Consider the following 19515-nt stretch of genomic DNA (forward strand, 5'->3'; position numbering starts at 1 on the left):
TCATTGGAGGATTGCAGGGCCAGGCGGAGAGAGCCAGAGGGAGGAAGGCTCTGCTCTTCCTTCTCCTCCCCTTCAGTTTCCAACCAGGCCTCCCATTGGCCAGACCCAACCAGAAGCCAGCAAGCAAGGGGCTACTGATGAAGTACATAGAGCTCAGCCTCCAGGGACACAGAACAGGATGAAAGGCTGGGACAGTGGGTCTGGTGGGGCAAAGAGAAACATGCACCTGCCAGATGAAGCATTATAGTCCCCATACTCCTCCCACCTTAGAGCAAGGATGCCACCTTAGCTTTTGTGTATTTCCCATCAATTTTCTTCCAAAGCATTTTAAATCTCACTGTTTTGAATGGGGCCTCTTCTTCTATTACCAATTTGGATCAGTAATTATTTATGTATGAGAAAACTATTGATTTTTACATATTGTTTGCACAGCAGAGTGGTTTAATAAAGAGACATTTGGTTTTTACTGCCTGTGTGGGTATCACTTGCTATGATGTGACTTGAGGCAAATCCAATATTTCTTCTGTTATCAATTCCAGTATTTGTAAAAAGATGGATAATAAGATATCCATTTTATATATTTTTAGTATTTAATGAGATCACACATATAAAGTCATTAAAACAGTGTCTGGCTAACAACAAATCCTCAATAAATGCTGCTTATTTACTGTATCTGGCTTTTGAGCTGCTTTATCGCACCATTGACTTTTCAGCTCAGTATATGTTAACCTTGATCATTATCCACAGATGTCCCCATGCTACACTCCGCAGATGTCCCTATGCCACACTCTACATTTTCCAAATTCTCTCCAGGTGGACTAAGTAGATTAAAGAACTTTAAACATAACTACCATATTTTGACTCTATCTAAAACATGTCCAATAATCAGTTAAGAAGGGAACAATTCTCTTGAGGCCCACATTTTGAGAAGCAAATGCAGCTGAACTTTTTTTTAGAGAAAAGTGAACAAACCAACTGGTAGCTTTGCCACTGCTTAAAAACCAGCATCCTTTCCAGCTGGGCCTGAGACAGAACAAGGTAAATTTAGACATACCTCTCTGATATCTATAGAACAGTGGTTGTCAACCCGGGGCGTTTTTGCCCCTTAGGGGATAATTTTTAATGTCTGGAAACTTCTGTGATTGTCACTTCTGGAAGGGGGCAGTGCTACTGGCATCTAGTGGATATAGAGCAAGGATGCCACCAAACATCCTATGCTGTAACAAAGATTTATCTGGTCAAAAATGTCAGTAGTGCTGAGGGTAAGGAACCCTGCTATAAAAAAGAAAGGTTTGTCTATAGAGCTGTTTGGATTTAGACACGACATCGCCCCAATAGTGGTGGTAGAAATAAGAGGAACCTGGTGCTTTTGCAAAGCCCATATCTGGGGTGGCTAAAATAATCATGCTCCTCCCCCCGGCCCCCACCTGATCTTTCTAGTTGGAAACTCCAGGGCTGGCAGCCTGGAGTCTTTGTGACTCTACACTTCCTGCCACCTATCACTTCATCTCAGAAGACTCCACATATAGGATCAGTCCATGCCATCGAGAAAGGTATTTTAAACATTGGAACACATATCGATAACTTAAGTAGGTAGATGTATGTGCTGTTATAAGGAAGTGGTGAGGAGAGGAGAGGGAACCGAAATTACATGCATGAATTTTTTTTTAGAATATAAATTAAAAATGTGGTAGTCTAAAATGGCAATTCTTCGAAGATAAACTTAGACTTTCAGTAATGTTAGAAATGGTTTTCTGGAGTATGTCTCCAGTCTACCAAAGCATTTCAGATCTCACTGTTTTGAATGTGCCCTCTTCGAAGATGAAGTTAGACTTTTAGTAACAAAGATAAAGTTAGACTTTCAGTAATGTGAGAAGTGGTTTTCTGGAGTATGTCTCCAGTCTACCTAACTTTGAGAAAGTAAATACCGTAAATAGATGTTTCAGGTGCATTTTGAAGCAATGATCCCAGCACATCTTTCAGCTACAGTATTTTGCTCTCTTTGAAATGATGTGTTCTCTTCCTCTTAGTTGATGCTATTAGGCTCATCTCAAGCTGATCTTGGCACCTCTCATGCTCTGCTCTCTTCAACCAGACCTCTACATTCCATTTTGGAAGAAGACTAAAAATGGTAAGAACAACTCAGAGATCCTTAAAAAGTGTTATCTGTAATCTTTGTGGAAACAACGGAAACCAGCTGGCAAGAGCAATTGTTAAAGAATCTGTAGTTAGGTTATTTGCTGGGGGAAAGTGCTTCCTGATATTTCACAACCGGCCTTAATGAAGGGGGCATTTCACAATTTCAGATTAATCAATGCTTGCTCTGTCCAACTTCCTACAAGAAGTAAATATGTGCTTTGGAAAGGAGGAGCAGATGTTTGAATTGGGAACATAGCTTCTATGGACCTCATTTCTTCAGCCTACATTTTTGGCTTTAAAGCCATAATAAATCGCCGAATTACTGAAGTTACTTTGTGCTTTTTCCAGCATATGGTGTTGTCTGAATGACTATGTGGATGGAACTGTGTGGGCAGGATCATAGAAATAAAATACGGGAAATCCCCGGGCTTGAGTGCTGTCAAAGAAAACTAAATCTGGAAAGTAGATAAAGCGATACTATCAGGACTATTGCATCGGCGGAAAGAGATCTCAATACAGAAAGGGGCTTAATTCCAAATACAGCCAAAGGCCAGTAAATATTTCTAGCCAAGAAGTAGAGTTGGTGGGGGGGATGGTCAGTGGATGGAAAATTACTAAAAGGAATCATCAAGGGTAAAAGGGATGCTGGCTAAACTGACCTGACAGGATTCTTGTTGAAGACAGACCAGGGTGATCAGACCTCACTGGGGAATGGTAGGAGATGAGGAGTTTGATCAGATATCAAAGGTGATCACATACCAAGAGGAGTTATCAATCAAATTATCAATCAAATGACTTAGCAGGATTTCTGCTTAAACTGGGCAATGCAAAGATGGACATGAAGCCCAAAGGCTGAAGCCTAGGGGTGTAGTGGAGCCTGATTAAGTTGAATTAAGGAGAATCTTTGTCACGCTGGCTCTCCTAGTCACTAATTGGGGGGGTCTTGTGCCTGTCATCAAAGTCCTCTGAAACTCAGTTTCTCTGACTATAGAATCCCTCCCCAGCTGCCTTCCAGGGCCACTGTGAGGCTCAAATAATAAACTATTTTTCAAGTCCTTTGCGAGTGGTATGATGCAAGTGTGAGTTATTAGGTATGCCAAAACTTAGTCGAAAAAAGGTGTTAATGGCCTTTTTCTGAAATTATTTTGTCACTTAATTCAGACACATTGTAGATCTGAATGTTGGCTCCTAGGCTCATTTCGTGTCAAAGTTCTAATGAAGCATTAACCATGCAGCTACTATGTTACAAAGGAAACTACTGCTTATGGCTTCATTTCCTAGAAACCCAGATATCTATTTTTTTTTTTTTTTTTTTTTCTGAGACAGAGTCTCGATCTGTCGCCTAGGCTGGAGCGCAGTGGCGCAATCTTGGTTCACTGCAACCTCCGCCTCCCAGGTTCAAGTGATTCTCCGGCCTCAGCCCCCTGAGTAGCTGGGATTACAGGTGTGCACCACCACATCCAGCTAATTTTTGTATTTTTAGTAGAGACAGAGTTTCACCATGCTGGCCAGCCTGGTCTCGAATTCCCAACCTCAATCGATCTGCCCACCTTGGCCTCCCAAAGTGCTGGGATTACAGGCGTGAGCCGCCACGCCTGACCCTGGATGTCTATTTTAATGCAAACCTATGCCCACATCTGTCTTTGCCCCTTGAGGGATGGCATAATGCGAATGATAGTAACACAGAGAGCTCACATTTCTTGACCACTCAAGTATCATGCTGAGGGCTAGATACACGTGATTCTATGTTGGCCTCAAAGTAGCCCTATGACATAGAGATAAAGAAACTGGGGCTTTGAGAGGTTAAAGAGCTTGGGTGGCTCTGAAGGCTGTGCTGAAGACTCCTCTGTTCTTCCTAGACCAAGCCCAGCACACACATAATAAAGGTGAGGCTGGATTACGCTGGTTTCCTACTCAAGTACAAAGGGGAAATCGTATATCTCTTCTAAGAAAAGACATGAAAATAATTTTCAAGATGAGAAATTCAAAAGGCAAAACAGCACAGGGAATATATTCAACTGTATTGAGTCATATGTCAGATCCTTTGATCTAGAGATTACACCTTAGAAACTGTTCTTAAGGAAGTGACCATGAGACTGGATAAAGAAAATGTGGTAAATATATGTCACAGAATACTATGCAGTCATGAAATGAGATCATATCATTTGCAGGGACATGGATGAAGCTGGAAGCCATTATCCTCAGCAAACTAACACAGGAACAGAAAGCCAGACACCACATGTTCTCACTTATAAGTGGGAGCTGGACAATGAGAACACATGGACACAGGGAGGGAACAACACGCACTGTGGCGGGGGAGAGCATTAGGGAAAAGAGTTAATGCATGCAGGGCTTAATACCTAGGTGATAGGTTGATAGATGCAGCAAACCACCATGACACATGTTTACCTATGTAACAAACATGCACATCCTGCACCTGTACCCCAAAACTTTAAAAAATGAACAATAAAATATGTTTTTAAAAAAGTAGTGATCATGGACATGGCAAACTATTCACCAAGAGAGTCTGTGCAGCCAGGCCAAAAAAAAAAAAAAAAAAAAAAAAAAAAAAAAAAAAAAACTCATGTCCTGTGTTGGGAAGGGTGAATTAACTGTAGTATACTCATTAAATGGAATATTATATAATCATCAAATCATGTTTTTTAAAAGAATATTGAATGACCTAAGAAAGTACTCATGATATAATGTTAAATGAAGAAAGCAAGCTAGGAACTGATAAGTGCCGTGTATTCGTGATGTTTTTACTACACCTGCTAGACAAATACTAGATGCTTACTAAATGGTGGACCATCTGTCATAATGGTTTACATAAACACATGTGTTGCATATTCTAGTTTCATTCGACATCCCTGCTTTATAACCATTTTACAGTTAGTAAATCAGAAGTTTATGAGGTCAAGTGATTTGTGAAAGTCAGAGAGCTCTTATACGACAGAACAAGGATTTAAAACCAAATTTTTCTACTGACAAAGCCTTGGGCTATTACTAAAATGCTTCTCACCATGTGGAATAGATGCAGGCATGGGAAATTACTAGTAGAAGGGAACATCGCCCAAAATGTGAATAGTAGTTCAGCAAATTTAGAAGTAAAAACATTGTTCTGCTCTTAACCTATAGCAAATTTATTTATGGCTAAAAAATGGGTTATTTAGTAATCCATGTATTAAATTAATATGATCTGATTATTTAAAATTTTGGAAGGCTGTACTAAAATTAAAAATCATCATTACAGATTAACCAGCCAATCCCTTTGTAGCCCAAGAATAAATAATGTATATCCCCAAAGCTTAGCAAAGTTTAGGGCTGGGGTTGGCAAACTATGGTCCATGGGCTATATCCCATCTGCTGTACAGCTCAGGAATTAAGATTGGTTTTTTTGGTTTTTAAAAGATTGAAAAATATCGAAGCAAAACAACTATTTTGTGATGTGTAAAAGTTGTATTCAATTCAACTTTCAGTGTTTATAAATAGTTTTATTGTTTATTTACTTATATAGTGTTGATAAGTGCTTTGGTGCTATTCAAGGAGTTGAATAGTGTGACAGAGACCCAGATGGCCTGCAAAGCTTAAGCCACTTACTAACTGGCCCTTAACAGAAAAAGTATGTCAGTCCATGGTTTACAGAAAATGGGAGGATATGGTATAAAGTCAAATAAGTTTGAGGACCCTATGGTCTTTGGTGACTACTGTGACGCATAATAGCTGTTGAGTTCCTAATTGATGTAAGGCAACTTTATATCCTTTTATTCTTTTAGTTTGAAAACTAAGTCTGTTGGGCTAAAATGATAGGAAGTAAATGATAACTCTCCTTTTTTTTTTTTTTAGAAACAGGAAATCGTTTACACCCTTGTACTTAAATTTTTCGGTGACATCATAAAACCGATATTCATGGTATTTGTACTTTATAGAGATTAAACTATAATTAGAAATATTTCAAAATTCACAAATAGGGGATATTTGTTCATAAATCTATTTGGGAAATTCCTAGCAGAGGCTCAGTCTACAAAATGAATAGCGTTTCAGCAACTTCCCTTATTCACAGTGCTTGGTTATTCTCTAGGGAGACATACACAACATATCTGTAGTTACCAAACAATTCAGTGTGATATCAACATGGCAAAAAGTCAATGAATTTCAGGGCAATGGTTTCCAGCAATCGCCCCCACCCCCCCGCCCCACCACTGCTTATTTCTTCCATGCCCTTTCTCAGTTTTATTTAGCCAGGCAGCCACCTCCTCCGGTTTCTCCCAGCCCCACAGCTGCAGGCTCCCCACCATCACAGAAAGCCCCTTGCTCACACATCTTGGCTCAAGCAATTCCTTCCCTCAGAAATACAGATGCCAGCATTTCCTTTTAAACTCAGGCAACTTGGCTTTTTTCTGCTCTGTGATCTTAAAACTTGCTTGTAGGAGGAGCTGAGTGTGTGAGGCTGTGGTCATCTCAGGGCTGGCATGTTGTGGCCCAGGGGGTGCCCAGGGCCGTTTCTGCCTGGTGGGTTAGTTGGGTAGAAGAGTGGAGTCAGGAGAGCAATAAATCCTTTCTTAACTCACTATAAAAATACAATTGCTCCCCAGGCCTCAAGTAGTCTCATTTCAAGACAAATTTCCTTTTGCGAAGAATTCTGCTGAAAATAATCCATTCTAGCCAGATAATAGCTATGCAAACTATATATAATAGACTGGTAGAGGCATGCATGCTGATTCAATACCGAAAGGTGAGAGTTTCTTTTGCTGGATGTGGTGGTGGGGAAATTCCTGATTACAATCGTACTCTACTTCTCCATCCAGACAACTCTCCAACTCTCTTTCTCCATCCAGAAACTCTCCACTTTCTCTTCTTTCTCCCCGTTGTTTACCTACCTAGACTATCTGCCCCCATATGTCCTGCCTGATGTCCTGCTCCAGTTACCTATCACGGCATAAGGGATCACCTCAAAATGCAATGGCTTCAAACAACAACAATCACATACTGCTTTCTGTCATGGGTCCAGGAGTTGACTGGACTCATTAGGCAGCTCTCCCACAGGGTCTCCCTTGTGCTGGCAGTCAGGCGGTGACTGCGACTGGAATCGCCTGAAGACTCACTCTCCAAGTCTGATGCCTGGGCTGGGAGACTCAACAGCTAGGTTCTAGAGCAGCTGCACCTTCTCCGGTGTCTCTGTTTCCATGTGGTCTCTCTAATATGGTGGTTGTCATATAGCCAGACTTCTTACTCCAAAGCAAGTGGGGGAGAGAAAGGGAGAGAGGGAGGAAGAGAGAGAAGAGAGTCCCAGTATGTGCAAGGTGAAAGCTATATTGCCTGTGAACTACCCACCACGTCTTTCGTCCGCTTGACAGGAAACCTCCTAGAAATGTTTTCTGTCTCCAATCCCTCTCTTCACATGCTTCCAGGAACTCTGAAGTCACATTTTATTTAGCCACTCCTTCAAAACGTATCTGGTGTTAGGCCAGTTCTTACGTGCTCCAGCACTGCCATCGGGGACTTCTGGAGAATAGCCTCTCAACTAATCTCCATGCTTTCACCCTTGCCCCTCACTCTATTTTCAACACAGCAGCCAGCAGCATCCTTCTCAAATGTAAGTCAGATCAACTGTCAGCTCAAAAACTTGTACCGCATCCTCATTCTACCCAGAGCAGAGACCACCAACCATTAAATGGTAGACAAAGTCCAACATGCTTGGGGACACTCCCTCTCTGACTTTATCTCCTATTATTCTCCTACTCTCCCTGCTTCAGCAATACTGGCCTTGTTGCCATTTTTTTTGGTGAATATTCCCGCACGTTTTCACCTCATGGCATCATCTCTAGGTTAATCCCTCTGTCTGGAATGCATTTCCTCCGGATGTCTATATGGATGACTTTCTCCTTTCCTTGAGGTCTTTGCTTAGATGTCAACTTCTTGATGATGCCTGTCCAAGCTGCCTTATTTTTTGTCAAAATCCTACCCCACATTCCTGATCTTTTTCACTCTACCCTGTTTTCTTTTTCAGTAACACTTATTACTTGACATGCAATATCATTTCTGACAGTTATATATTTTTGTGCTTTTTTTTTTGGAGATGGAGTTTCGCTCTTGTTACCCAGGCTGGAGTGCAATGGCGCAATCTCGGCTCACCGCAACCTCCGCCTCCTGGGTTCAGGCAATTCTCCTGCCTCAGCCTCCTGAGTAGCTGGGATTACAGGCATGCACCACCATGCCCAGCTAATTTTTTGTATTTTTAGTAGAGACGGGGTTTCACCATGTTGACCAGGATGGTCTCGATCTCTCGATCTCGTGATCCACCCGCCTCGGCCTCCCAAAGTGCTGGGATTACAGGCTTGAGCCACCGTGCCCGGCATTTTTGTGCTTATTATTTAGAGAACATAAGCTACAGAAAAGCAGAAATCTTTTCTGTTTTATCCACTGATGTCCTGAACATCTAAAAGAGTACCTGGCATGTTGCAGGCATCAATAAATATTTGTTGAATTTTTCCTTTTTCACAATTTCCTTCTATATTGTTTTCTCTGTAATTTGATTTTTAAAGTTTTAATAAAAAACAATACATATTCTCTGTGTCAAAAAGTCAAAGAGTAGAGAAGGTTATAATATAAAAATAGAAGTCCCCCCTCTCCCCAGTGAAGCTCCCTTCATATCACTGCCCGGAGGAAATTGCTATTAAAGATTTCTTGTCTATTCTTTCCCATTTTCTCTGCAAATACAAATATATACACATATATTTATCATAAAGGCATCATATGCTATATGTTATTTCAATGTTGCTTTAAAAATCCCTTTGTTTAACTTAATGGTAGATCATGTATACCTTTTCATGTCATATCTACAGCTCTACCACATTTTTTTTTTTTTTTTTTTGAGACAGAGTCTTGCCCCATCACCAGGCGCCAGGCTGGAGTGCGCTGGAGTGATCTCAGCTCACTGCAACCTCCGCCTCCCGAGTTCAAGCAATTCTCCTGCCTCAGCCTCCCAAGTAGCTGGGACTACAGGCGCACACCACCACACCCAGCTAATTTTTGTATTTTTAGTAGAGGCGGGGTTTCAACATGTTGGCCAGGGTGGTCTCGATCTCTTGACCTCATGATCCACTCACCTCAGCCTCCCAAAGTGCTGGGATTACAGGCATGAGCCACTGCGCCCAGCCCTACCATATTTTTTGAAGGGATATTTGGTATTTTACTATCAGTAGTTTCCCATTTTTAACCATTATCTTAAATTGATGGATTATCATGTAATTCTTCCCATTCTTACTATTTCAGAGAGCTGAATTACACTAATAAAATAGTTTAATCTAAAGACATATAAGCCCAGGTGTGATGGCTCTTGCCTGTAATTCCAGCACTTTGGGAAGCTGAGGCAGGCAAATCACCTGAAGTCAGGAGTTTGAGACCAGCCTGGCCAACATGGTAAAACCCCATCCCTACTAAAAATACAAACCTTAGCTGAGTATGGTGGTGGTTGTCTGTAATCCCAGATACTCAGGAGGCTAGGGCAGGAGAATCACTTGAACCTGGGAAGCAGAGGTTGTAGTGATCCAAGTTCTGGCCAGTGTACTCCAGCCTGGGTGAGAAGAGTGAGACTCTGTCTTGAAATAAATAAGCAAATAAATAAATAAGACATATAATGCTTACTTAAAACCAGGCATCCCCAAACTTTTTACACAGGGGGCCAGTTCACTGTCCCTCAGACCGTTTGAGGGCCGCCACATAGTGTGCTCCTCTCACTGACCCCAATGAAAGAGGTGCCCCTTCCTGAAGTACGTCGGGGGCCAGATAAATGGCCTCAGGGGGCCGCATGCGGCCCGCGGGCCGTAGTTTGGGGACGCCTGCTTAAAACAATACATATACTAGTTGTTTTTTTTCCTTAATCTGTGGAATTCTTAGAAGGTTTACAGTGGTTTGAAGCTTTGCATAGACCATTTTGAAACAGCAGCAGCCTGAGGTTCTGGGGGCTATGAAAACTCTCAGCTGAAGACCCTGGCAGATAAGTTTCGGGGTCTCTACACCAACCATTATAGTCATAGAATAAGCACAATAGAAAAGGACCATTAAGGTCCATTAGCTAAATCCCAGAGTTTGTAGATGAAAAAGTCAAGGTTCAGGATAATTCAATTGGTAGCCCTGCAGCAGACAGAGACTGAAAACAAATCTGACTTTGAGTTCACATGGTGCTGACCCCTAGAATAAATAAACACGAGGAGAAATCAGACTAATCCCAGTCTTCCTCTAACTTGTCGCAGCACACAAACCACTTACCTTCACTTCCTCATTTTTGCCATCTAATAATAGTTCCCAGTTATATACATGTCCTTCTCACTCCTCTGATTGCAACCAGAGGTCTCGTATTACAAGTTTACAAAATTTTGAAGATAAAAACACTATTTGCAATGTGTGAAGTTAGAAACAGCTTGGTAAATGTTTGTTTCCTATTAGTAATCACATCTCTACAACTTAAACATTATGGTAGGAATATAATACAGATTTAAAATTAGTAAAATTCAGTCTTGAATATGGGCTCTGGTCCTGCCATCAAAATAATGCATCCAGGTGGCTAGGTTTTGCCACGTTGAAGAGTTGCTTATTCAAACTTTGGTTTGAAGAGTGGGAAAGCAGTGTCACCTTTAGGTCTGACTTAGCCCTTGCCCCACAATCTATTGTTTTTTCTCACCATAGATTTCCCTGACAGCAGAGACAGAGTTCTGTGCTCAACAGATACACACAGCTTCTGATAACAGAGCAGTAGAGGTATTTGGCTTCTAACTCAGCAGGAATGGTCTCTGGCTCATCATCATTTCCCTACTTTGTCTAGCACAGTACCCTGCACAGAGCAGATTCTCAGTCATGTTTGCTGAATGACTGTGTGAGCATATAATTCATTATGGAGGTAAAGCTCAATGTGCCTTTAAATTTATAAATTCACAAACTGCCCTAATGTAACTGTGTCCCGTCCAAATCTCACCCTGAATTGTAGCTCCCACAATCCCCATGTGTGGTGGGAGAGACCCAGTGGGAGGCAACTGAATCATGGGGCAGGTTTTTCTCATACCGTTCTCATGATACTGGATAAGTCTCATGAGATCTGATGGTTTCATAAAGGGCAGTTCCCCTGCACATGCTCTATTGCCTGCTGCCATGTAAGACATACCTTTGCTCTTCCTTCACCTTCCACCATGATTGTGTGGCCTACCCAGTCATGTGGAACTGTGAGTCCATTAAACCTCTTTTACTTTATAAATTACCCAGTTTGGGGTATGTCTTTATTAGCAGCATGAGAACAGACTAACACAATGGACAGTGCATGCAATTCATTTTAAAAAAATCTTAAAAGTGTCTTTCTTTTTTCTCTTTCAAGTTGGTCCCACTCAAAACATACAAATTATTATTATTTTTTTTTTGAGATGGAATCTCACTCTTGCCACCCAGGCTGGAGTGCAGTGGCATGATTTCAGCTCACTGCAACCTCAGCCTCCTGAGTTCAAGCAGTTCTCCTGCCTCAGCCTCCCAAGTAGCTGGGATTACAGGCACACTCTACCATGCCTGACTAATTCTGTAGTTTTAGTAGAGATGAGGTTTCACCATGTTGGCCAGGCTGGTCTCGAACTACTGACTTCAGGTGATCCTCCTGCCTCGGCCTCCCAAAGTGCTGGGATTACAAGTGTGAGCCACTGTGCATGGCCAGCATTTTTTAATACTTGTAAATTTTTCTTATGAAAAACCAATTCCTCAATCCCCCAAAATGCCTAAGTAGCACAAAATAGAAACATTAGAGAACCAAGAATCCTTGAACTGAAAAAGAAATGAATCAAAATGCAGACACACATTATACCAAGTGCATTTACTGTAACTATGTGAGACAAGTTGAATAGAATTGATCAACACTGATTCTGAACCTTGGTTTGAAATTGCCTGTCTGATCTCTGCTTCCTCATCAGTAAAATAAGAATATTTATATGGCCTTTCAACTTCAGTGTGAGGGATCAGTGAGGTAATATAAACAACAAGTCTGTCTTAGAACCTGGTACACCGTAAGTAATAAAAGGCAGCCATTATTTTAAAAAATACACAAATCATGGTCAGATGGCTGTTCAATGTAAATACTTTATTTTCCATTTTAACTAAAGAGATGATTTATTGAGAAAGCAGAAACACCTGTGTGTATAAAAATCACCCATTCCCATTTTTACAGTAATGAGTTTGCTAATTGAGCATCCAAATTTACCCAGTGTATTTGCATGTGTAATTAGCTATGATTCATTACCAAAGCCAGGCCTATGTCATGGTACACTACCATACTTTACAAATCAAATTACTAAAAGATGCATGTATTTAGGCAATCATTACAAAAAAAAAAAGAAACCCAAAGCAAAACAAAATAACATAGATTATTTGTGTCACATGGAAAAACAGACCTGCCTTGATCCCAAACCCTTAAATCTCAAAATAACGTTAGTTGAAGGTAAAGTTCCAGCTTAAGTCTGAAGCAGGTAGTTTCCAATGGCTTGAAAGGAGAAATTTCTACACTGAAGGAAATTTCCATTGGAATAAAGGAGTATTTCACACTTTTAAGTCATCTTCTCTAGATGATCTTTTAGGTATACTTTCTCTTTAAATAAAAAATTTAGAAAGGCTTTGTTCATTTGTTTAGAATTAATTCCATGCACAAGTTTAACATAGCCTAAGGTTTGGTCTAGACCACAGGTCTGCCAACTGTCACCTGTGAGCTAAATCTGTCCATCACATGTTTTATTTTGTTTTTTTTTTTTTCAATCTGTGAGCTAACTATGGGTTTTAGTATTCTAATAAATAGCAAGTTCATTTTTTTCCCTCACCTGCTTGATCAGAGCCCAATTTTCTCATTGCAGTTAATCTTCCTTCTGGCATGCATCTTGGAATGCAAACTTGCTGGTATCTCTGAGTTCCAGGCTTCCTGTGGAGAGCCTACAGACGTTTAGTTTGGCATAAAGCATTCCAAAGGTCTGTGGGCTTGGGCTCAACTATTGAGCATAAGACAAGGGCAGCCCCATGCTGACTGTGTCTCTTCCCACAAGAGACAAATGAGCTCTGTGCCTTCACTGGGATTTCAGGTTCAAAGGGACAGAGCTTCCGAGAAAAACGATTATGAAAGAGTCCGTCTGCATCTCCACTTCCCATGCCCTGCCAATGACACCATCCTCCTTTCTTCTGTGGCATGCTCCCCACTCCAATCCTTCCTTCAGAGGCCCAAAACCCTCCTGGTCTCTCCTTGTCACCTTGTCAAATCTGATCTTCAGGGGAAAAACCTTACTCTTTATACTAGTATAACATGAGTCTTCTATGGGATTTTAAGAAAGTTCAAAACCTTGGGTCACTCAGCAGGTATTTAGCTTGCACTCACTATGTGGCGGGCATCTTAATGATGGAGTACATGTCAAGACAAACAAGGTTTCTGAACCTCAAAGTGTTCTCCATTTACAGGGGCAGACGGCTAAGTTGACTTCTCAAGAGGTAGAATAGCAGAGTAGCTAAGAGTGCCAGCTGTGTGCCTCAATCACCTCGCTCTCACCTCACATTCATTTCACTTTCCTCATTGCAAATGAGCGTATCTCTTAGAATTAGGGTAAGCATTAAATAACAGGCTTGAGTGAATTTGCTTAGAAATAATTCCATGCACAAGTTTAACACAGTCTAAGGCTTGGTCTAGACCAGGGGTCTGCCAACTTTGATTTGAGGGCTAAATCTGTCCCACTACCTGTTCTTTTCTTTTCTTTTTTTTTTTTTTTTTTTTTTTTTTTTTTGAGACGGAGTTTCGCTCTTGTTACCCAGGCTGGAGTGCAATGGCGCGATCTCGGCTCACCGCAACCTCCGCCTCCTGGGTTCAGGCAATTCTCCTGCCTCAGCCTCCCGAGTAGCTGGGATTACAGGCATGCGCCACCATGCCCAGCTAATTTTTTGTATTTTTAGTAGAGACAGGGTTTCACCATGTTGACCAGGTTGGTCTTGATCTCTCGACCCGCCTCGGCCTCCCAAAGTGCTGGGATTACAGGCTTGAGCCACCGCGCCTGGCCATGTTCTTTTCTTTTAAACGACCTGTAAGCTAAGAATGGGTTTTACTATTCCAATAAGTTACATTCTGAGTGGTTATCTAAGTACCTCCAAAATATCCTCAATTTTGCCTAAAATATTTACCATCTGGCCCTTTGCAGAATAAGTTTGCTGACTTACTGGTCTGGACCAATGTTGTCTAATAAAACTTTCTGCAATGGTGAAACTGTTCTTTATCTGTACCCTTGAATATAGCAACCACTAGCCTAACGTGGCTTTTTGAGCCCTTGAAATATAGTGTGACTAAGAGATTGAATTTGAATTAATTTAAATTTCAGAAGCCACATGTGACTGTGACATTAGAGCAGCTCTAGTCAGTCTGAAGCCTAAATTAGACTCTGCTTTGTTAGTGCTTCCGTCTCTCAATTGAATCAACTACCTGAGACTGCATGAATCAAGGGGAAGGCCACACTCTCAATCAGATTTTCTGCCGTGGACTGGCTTTCATTGTTTGCTAGAAAATGCTTAACGGGAAGTACTTAGAAAATGCACACACTTATTTCATTGAAGTTGCTACTTTGTATCCATTACATCTGCTTTATTTTGAGGTAAACTATAGTAGAAGTTGGCTTTTTCAACCCTGCAAAGCCCTAAAATTAAGGATCTCTTACTCAACTTAGACTGTAGAGTTGCAGCCAGAACAAAGCTGTATTTCCTTCTAACCCTGCTTGCAGACTGGCTAACTTCAGTCCTATTTCATATCTCTTGTAAGACTGCTAAAAACATAAGAAGCCACCAACACACATCATCACTATGAATATTGCCAAATCATTTCCCCTAAGAGTAAAGTCACAGTTGGCATGTGTTCTGCCCTCCAAGATAGCACAGGTGACAGTTTTATCAGATATCTTGTGATGGCTTAACATGGGCCACCCAGCTTTCCAGCCTCTGATAGGTGAGTCTTGCCAATAGCCTGATGACATCTGCATCACATATTTTAGGTTCGCTCATGGACAGTAACTTATTTCCAAATTCTATACTTGTTAAAATTAGGTTTGCGTTTGTGCAATAGAAAATCCAATTGACATTGGCTTAGTATATCAATTTTTTGGTTTCTCATAAACTCTTGGCCATCGGCAGTACTGAACCATTATTTCTGCTCCATCTCTGAGGTCATAGAAGGAAGGATCTGGATGCCCAGGGTCATCTAGCTGGTTGCTCTACAATCCCTAGCACATTTTTCTCATGTACATTGCCCAAGATGGTTGGCTACAACATCCAGATTACAGAATCCAGATGGAAGTACACAGGAGAAAGGGGAACAGCCCCACCATTTAAGAACATGTCCCAGAAATTGCATACCTCACTTCCTCCCAAATTTCACTGGCTATCACTTAGTCATATAGACACACTTAGCTGCAAGTCTGTTTGGGATATACAATTATTTTTAATAGTGGTATATGCCCAACTACAAATGGAGGTTCTGTCATAATGAAATGAGAGAAAGGCAGAAAAAGATGTTGAGAGATGTATAGCAATCTCTGGACTCTATGGGGATAAAAAAAAAAAAAAAGAATTGAGAGTATCCAAATTCAGGATCAAAATCAAAATTCAGGACCAAAAATATCAATAAATATCACCTGGAATAAGAACAACATACAGTTAAGCTACACATATACAAGTGTCAGCATCTTGTCTGGAAGCAACTAATGGTCTATCTACCTGGTATTTTAGATATGTATTTTTTTTCTCCCTTCTACAGGATTTTGAGCTCCTTAAGGGCAGAGACTTTGTGTCTCCTTCTCCTAGTAGGTATCCAATACGTATTTGTCAAATGAAAGAATGAATATGAGTTACTAGAACTCTAATATATATTATAAATTCTTTCTCACAAGATAATTGGAATGATCTCCAGCTAAGGAATTCTTGAGGCATTGTCTGGTCCAGATCCACTGTCTGGGTCCTCCGTGTGTCCCGTATTGTTGTTTCTGTGTTCATCATTCTTTCACAGGGTGTTTTCTACTGGGCACAGAGCCTGCCTCAGAGGAGCATATGGGTAATGAACTACCAAGAGAGGACTAAGACTCAGTTGTTCTAACCCTCCATGCAGAGTGCTTTTCACAGCCGCATGTGTATGTAATAAGTGCAGTAAGAGATGAGAGGAGGGAGTGATTATTCGTCTGGTTTGATCCTAGAAGGTTTTCTGAAGAAAGTGTTTTTGAATGAGACATTATAATAATAGAGTTTCTTAAACCTTTTCCCCCAAGGAATACCTGGGCAGACAGAAGAGACAGAAATCTGGCCCCTGCTTAGTCTGGGAGTATAGACTGAAGAAACCTACTCCAAGGAATTTTTTTTTCATTTTTCTTTACTTCACTATTCATTTATGCTTGCATTTATTCTTTCATTCATGTGTCTAGCAAACATAACGAAGTCCTAATTAAATGCCAGGCATTGTTTTTTGTGAGACCACAAAAGACCCTACCCTCCTGGAGCTTACATTCTTGTACAGAATAGACATCAAACAAATAAGCAACATAAATCAGCAAGATAATTTCTGATTGTGCTAAAAGCTATTACCGAAATCAAACAGAGTAGTCTAATACAGAGTGCATATACCTCTCTGTGCCTCAGTTGACTCATCTGTAAAATGGAGATGATAATAATAGAGGTCTATGCCGGGCATGGTGGCTCACACCTGTAAGCCCAGCACTTTGGGAGGCCGAGATGGGTAGTTCACTTGAGGTCGGGAGTTTGAGGTCAGCCTAACCAACATGGTGAAACCTCGTCTCTACTAAAAATACTAAAATTAGCCAGGCGTAGTGATGCGTGCCTGTAATCCCAGCTACTTGAGAGGCTGAGGCAGGAGAATCACTTGAACCTGGGAGGTGGAGGTTGCAGTGAGCCGAGATCACACCATTGCACTCCAGCCTAGGCAACAAGAGCGAAACTCAGTCTCAAATAATAATAATAATGTCTGTAATTCCAAAATGCAAAACGGAAAGCTTTGTCCTAACTCAGTTGATTGCAAACATAACACATTTGGAGGTGGATCTTGACATGAACTGAATGAGTTATTCTTTTTAAAAAAAAAATAATTCCACTTAGAGTGGAAAATCTTATATGTCACTGCAGAAATTTTGTGCTTGATTATGGGGTGCTTCCCCGGGCCTCAATAGGTATTACATAATCTAGGGTATATGTAGCATATTACCTTCTAAAATTTGAAAAATTCTGAATTCCAAAACACATGTAGCACTAAAGGTTTTAGATAAAGGATTAAAGACCTGTAGTATCCATTATTGTGAGGATTAAATGATTTAATATATGGAAAACACTGAAAATGGTGCTTGGCATATGGTAAGTGCTACCTAAGTTAACTACTATTACTATTATTATCACTATTCTTACATTGGGAAGGTATTCAGATAAGTTGGTCAGGGAAAGCGTCTCTGAGGATGTGTCACTTGAATAGGCAACTAAGGGGTGGTAAACGACCTGGCTGTGGGAAGAGGAGAAAGAGGATTTCAGGAAGAGGAAACAGCAAGTGCCAAGACCGTGGTGGTTACAAGGCTGGCTTGAATGCAGAACAGAAAACAGACCAGATGGCCGATGTGTGGTGAAGGAGGGGAAAGATGGTTCAAGGTCAGAGAGGTAGGCTGAAGTCAGAACACACACGATATGAGCAATGGTAAAGAGTTCGGATTTCATTTAGAGTGTAATACGAAGCCATCACAGTTGATTTGATTCAGGTTTATAAACAACGGGCTGATGCTGTTTGATGAATGAATTGTAGAGGAGGAGGAGGAGCAGGGAGAAGAATTTGGAATCTAGCATAGCGGTCCAGATGAGACGTAGTGACTAGTTGGAGTAGGGAGGTGGTAATAGTTGAAGAGAAAAGTGGACAGGTATGAGAAAAAAGTTTAGAAATAAAGGGGGGAAACGTTTTCTAATTTGCATTCTAATTTATAATATGCCAGTGTATAGAGGCTAAAAACTTCACAGTCATTATCTCAGGTGTGTTAAGGCCAGTGGTGTGCTGGACCCCACTTGAAAATGGCCAGGGGGGGAACATTTACACTATAGAAACTGACAAATGCTACAAATCAAGACAACAAATCAGGGAGTTTTATTAGAGCGGAGAAAAAGCTTATTGTTAAACATTTATCAGCACACCCCTGCTGAAGGTGACTTTATTTTTCGACAACTAAACTTCCTTCATTCTACAGCCTCCACTTTCCCTGATGATGAACACAGCTAAGCTAGGTGTGTTCCCAGATGTTTCACATCCTGGGAAACGCGGGTTTGAGGATTGCTGTCTCAATCACTTCGTGTTCTTAACTCAATTCAGGGATCCTCCCACTTCTTCCCAGGGTCTCATCTAGGTACATGGGAATGGGATGGGAGGAGAGACCTGGTTCACGATTGTCATTTATCCATGTTGGCCCCCTCTGAAGTACAACTCCCCTCTCTACTTTACAATCGACCTTTATGGGTAGGTTCCCATATGCCCCAGTTTACCTGACAGACTCTTGGTTTATAACTGTAGTCTTGGCGTAATTATTAACAGCCCCACTTCACTCCTGTAAGTATACTAATGGATCAATTACATGGTTCCTCTGATTATGCATCACCCAGGCAGTGCTCTGACTCTATTACTCTCACCTCTCCAAATTTATGTAATGTAAACCCAATGTGTAGAGAAAACGCTCATCCTAAAATCCCCTTGGAGGGGATGATTTGCAATATGATTTCCAAAACCAATACAAGAGGAGAGCCAGATTATAGAATGGCAGTGCCAGAATGGCAAGAACATATGTTTTATAGTCAAATGCCACTTACTAATTGTGTAACCTTGGGTCAATGGGTTAATATTGCTGAGTGGTCTTCATTTATAAAATGGAAATCTTAGAAAATTCTGACGCTCAAATATTATAAAAGACTCACGTAGTGTGTACCAAGGCAGGTCTATCAAGTCCACATTAATTCTACTAAAGTCTTCATGTGTTCTTATTCCTGGGTGCATCCATATGTTAACATTTCTTCAACCTCTAAATTTCCGACTTCGGCAGTGAATCGATGGCCCTGCCATTTTAGTGTTCTATGTACCAACGAATAGGAAAATGCTGCTTCTACCCCCCTGAAAGCTATTTTGCTAAAGAGCTAAGATGCTAAAAGCTAAATATGTAACTAAATAATTATAAATCTCAATAATTGATAAATACAGTCATGGGTGGGGGCTGCTGTTTAGACACTTGAAAACAAGACCTGAATTGCTTATTTTTAAAATATTGCAAAAGACAGGCAGCAAATGGGAATCTTCAATTCTGATTCTTGGTA

At 40.9% G+C, this 19515-nt stretch overlaps 1 protein-coding gene across 1 annotated transcript in view; it reads left to right on the forward strand.

The window, feature by feature from the left end:
- Positions 1-1454: 1454 nt before the first annotated feature.
- TLR7 (toll like receptor 7) overlaps positions 1455-19515 on the forward strand; it is a 31941-nt gene continuing 13880 nt past the window's right edge. Inside the window, exons 1-2 of the mRNA XM_003920312.4 lie at positions 1455-1553; positions 2031-2131. Of these exons, the coding sequence (XP_003920361.1) occupies positions 2129-2131 (3 nt within the window). The 5' untranslated portion in view covers positions 1455-1553; positions 2031-2128. The remainder of the gene's footprint in view (positions 1554-2030; positions 2132-19515) is intronic.

Source organism: Saimiri boliviensis, chromosome X (assembly GCF_048565385.1).
Source record: "Saimiri boliviensis isolate mSaiBol1 chromosome X, mSaiBol1.pri, whole genome shotgun sequence".
Lineage (NCBI taxonomy): Eukaryota > Metazoa > Chordata > Mammalia > Primates > Cebidae > Saimiri > Saimiri boliviensis.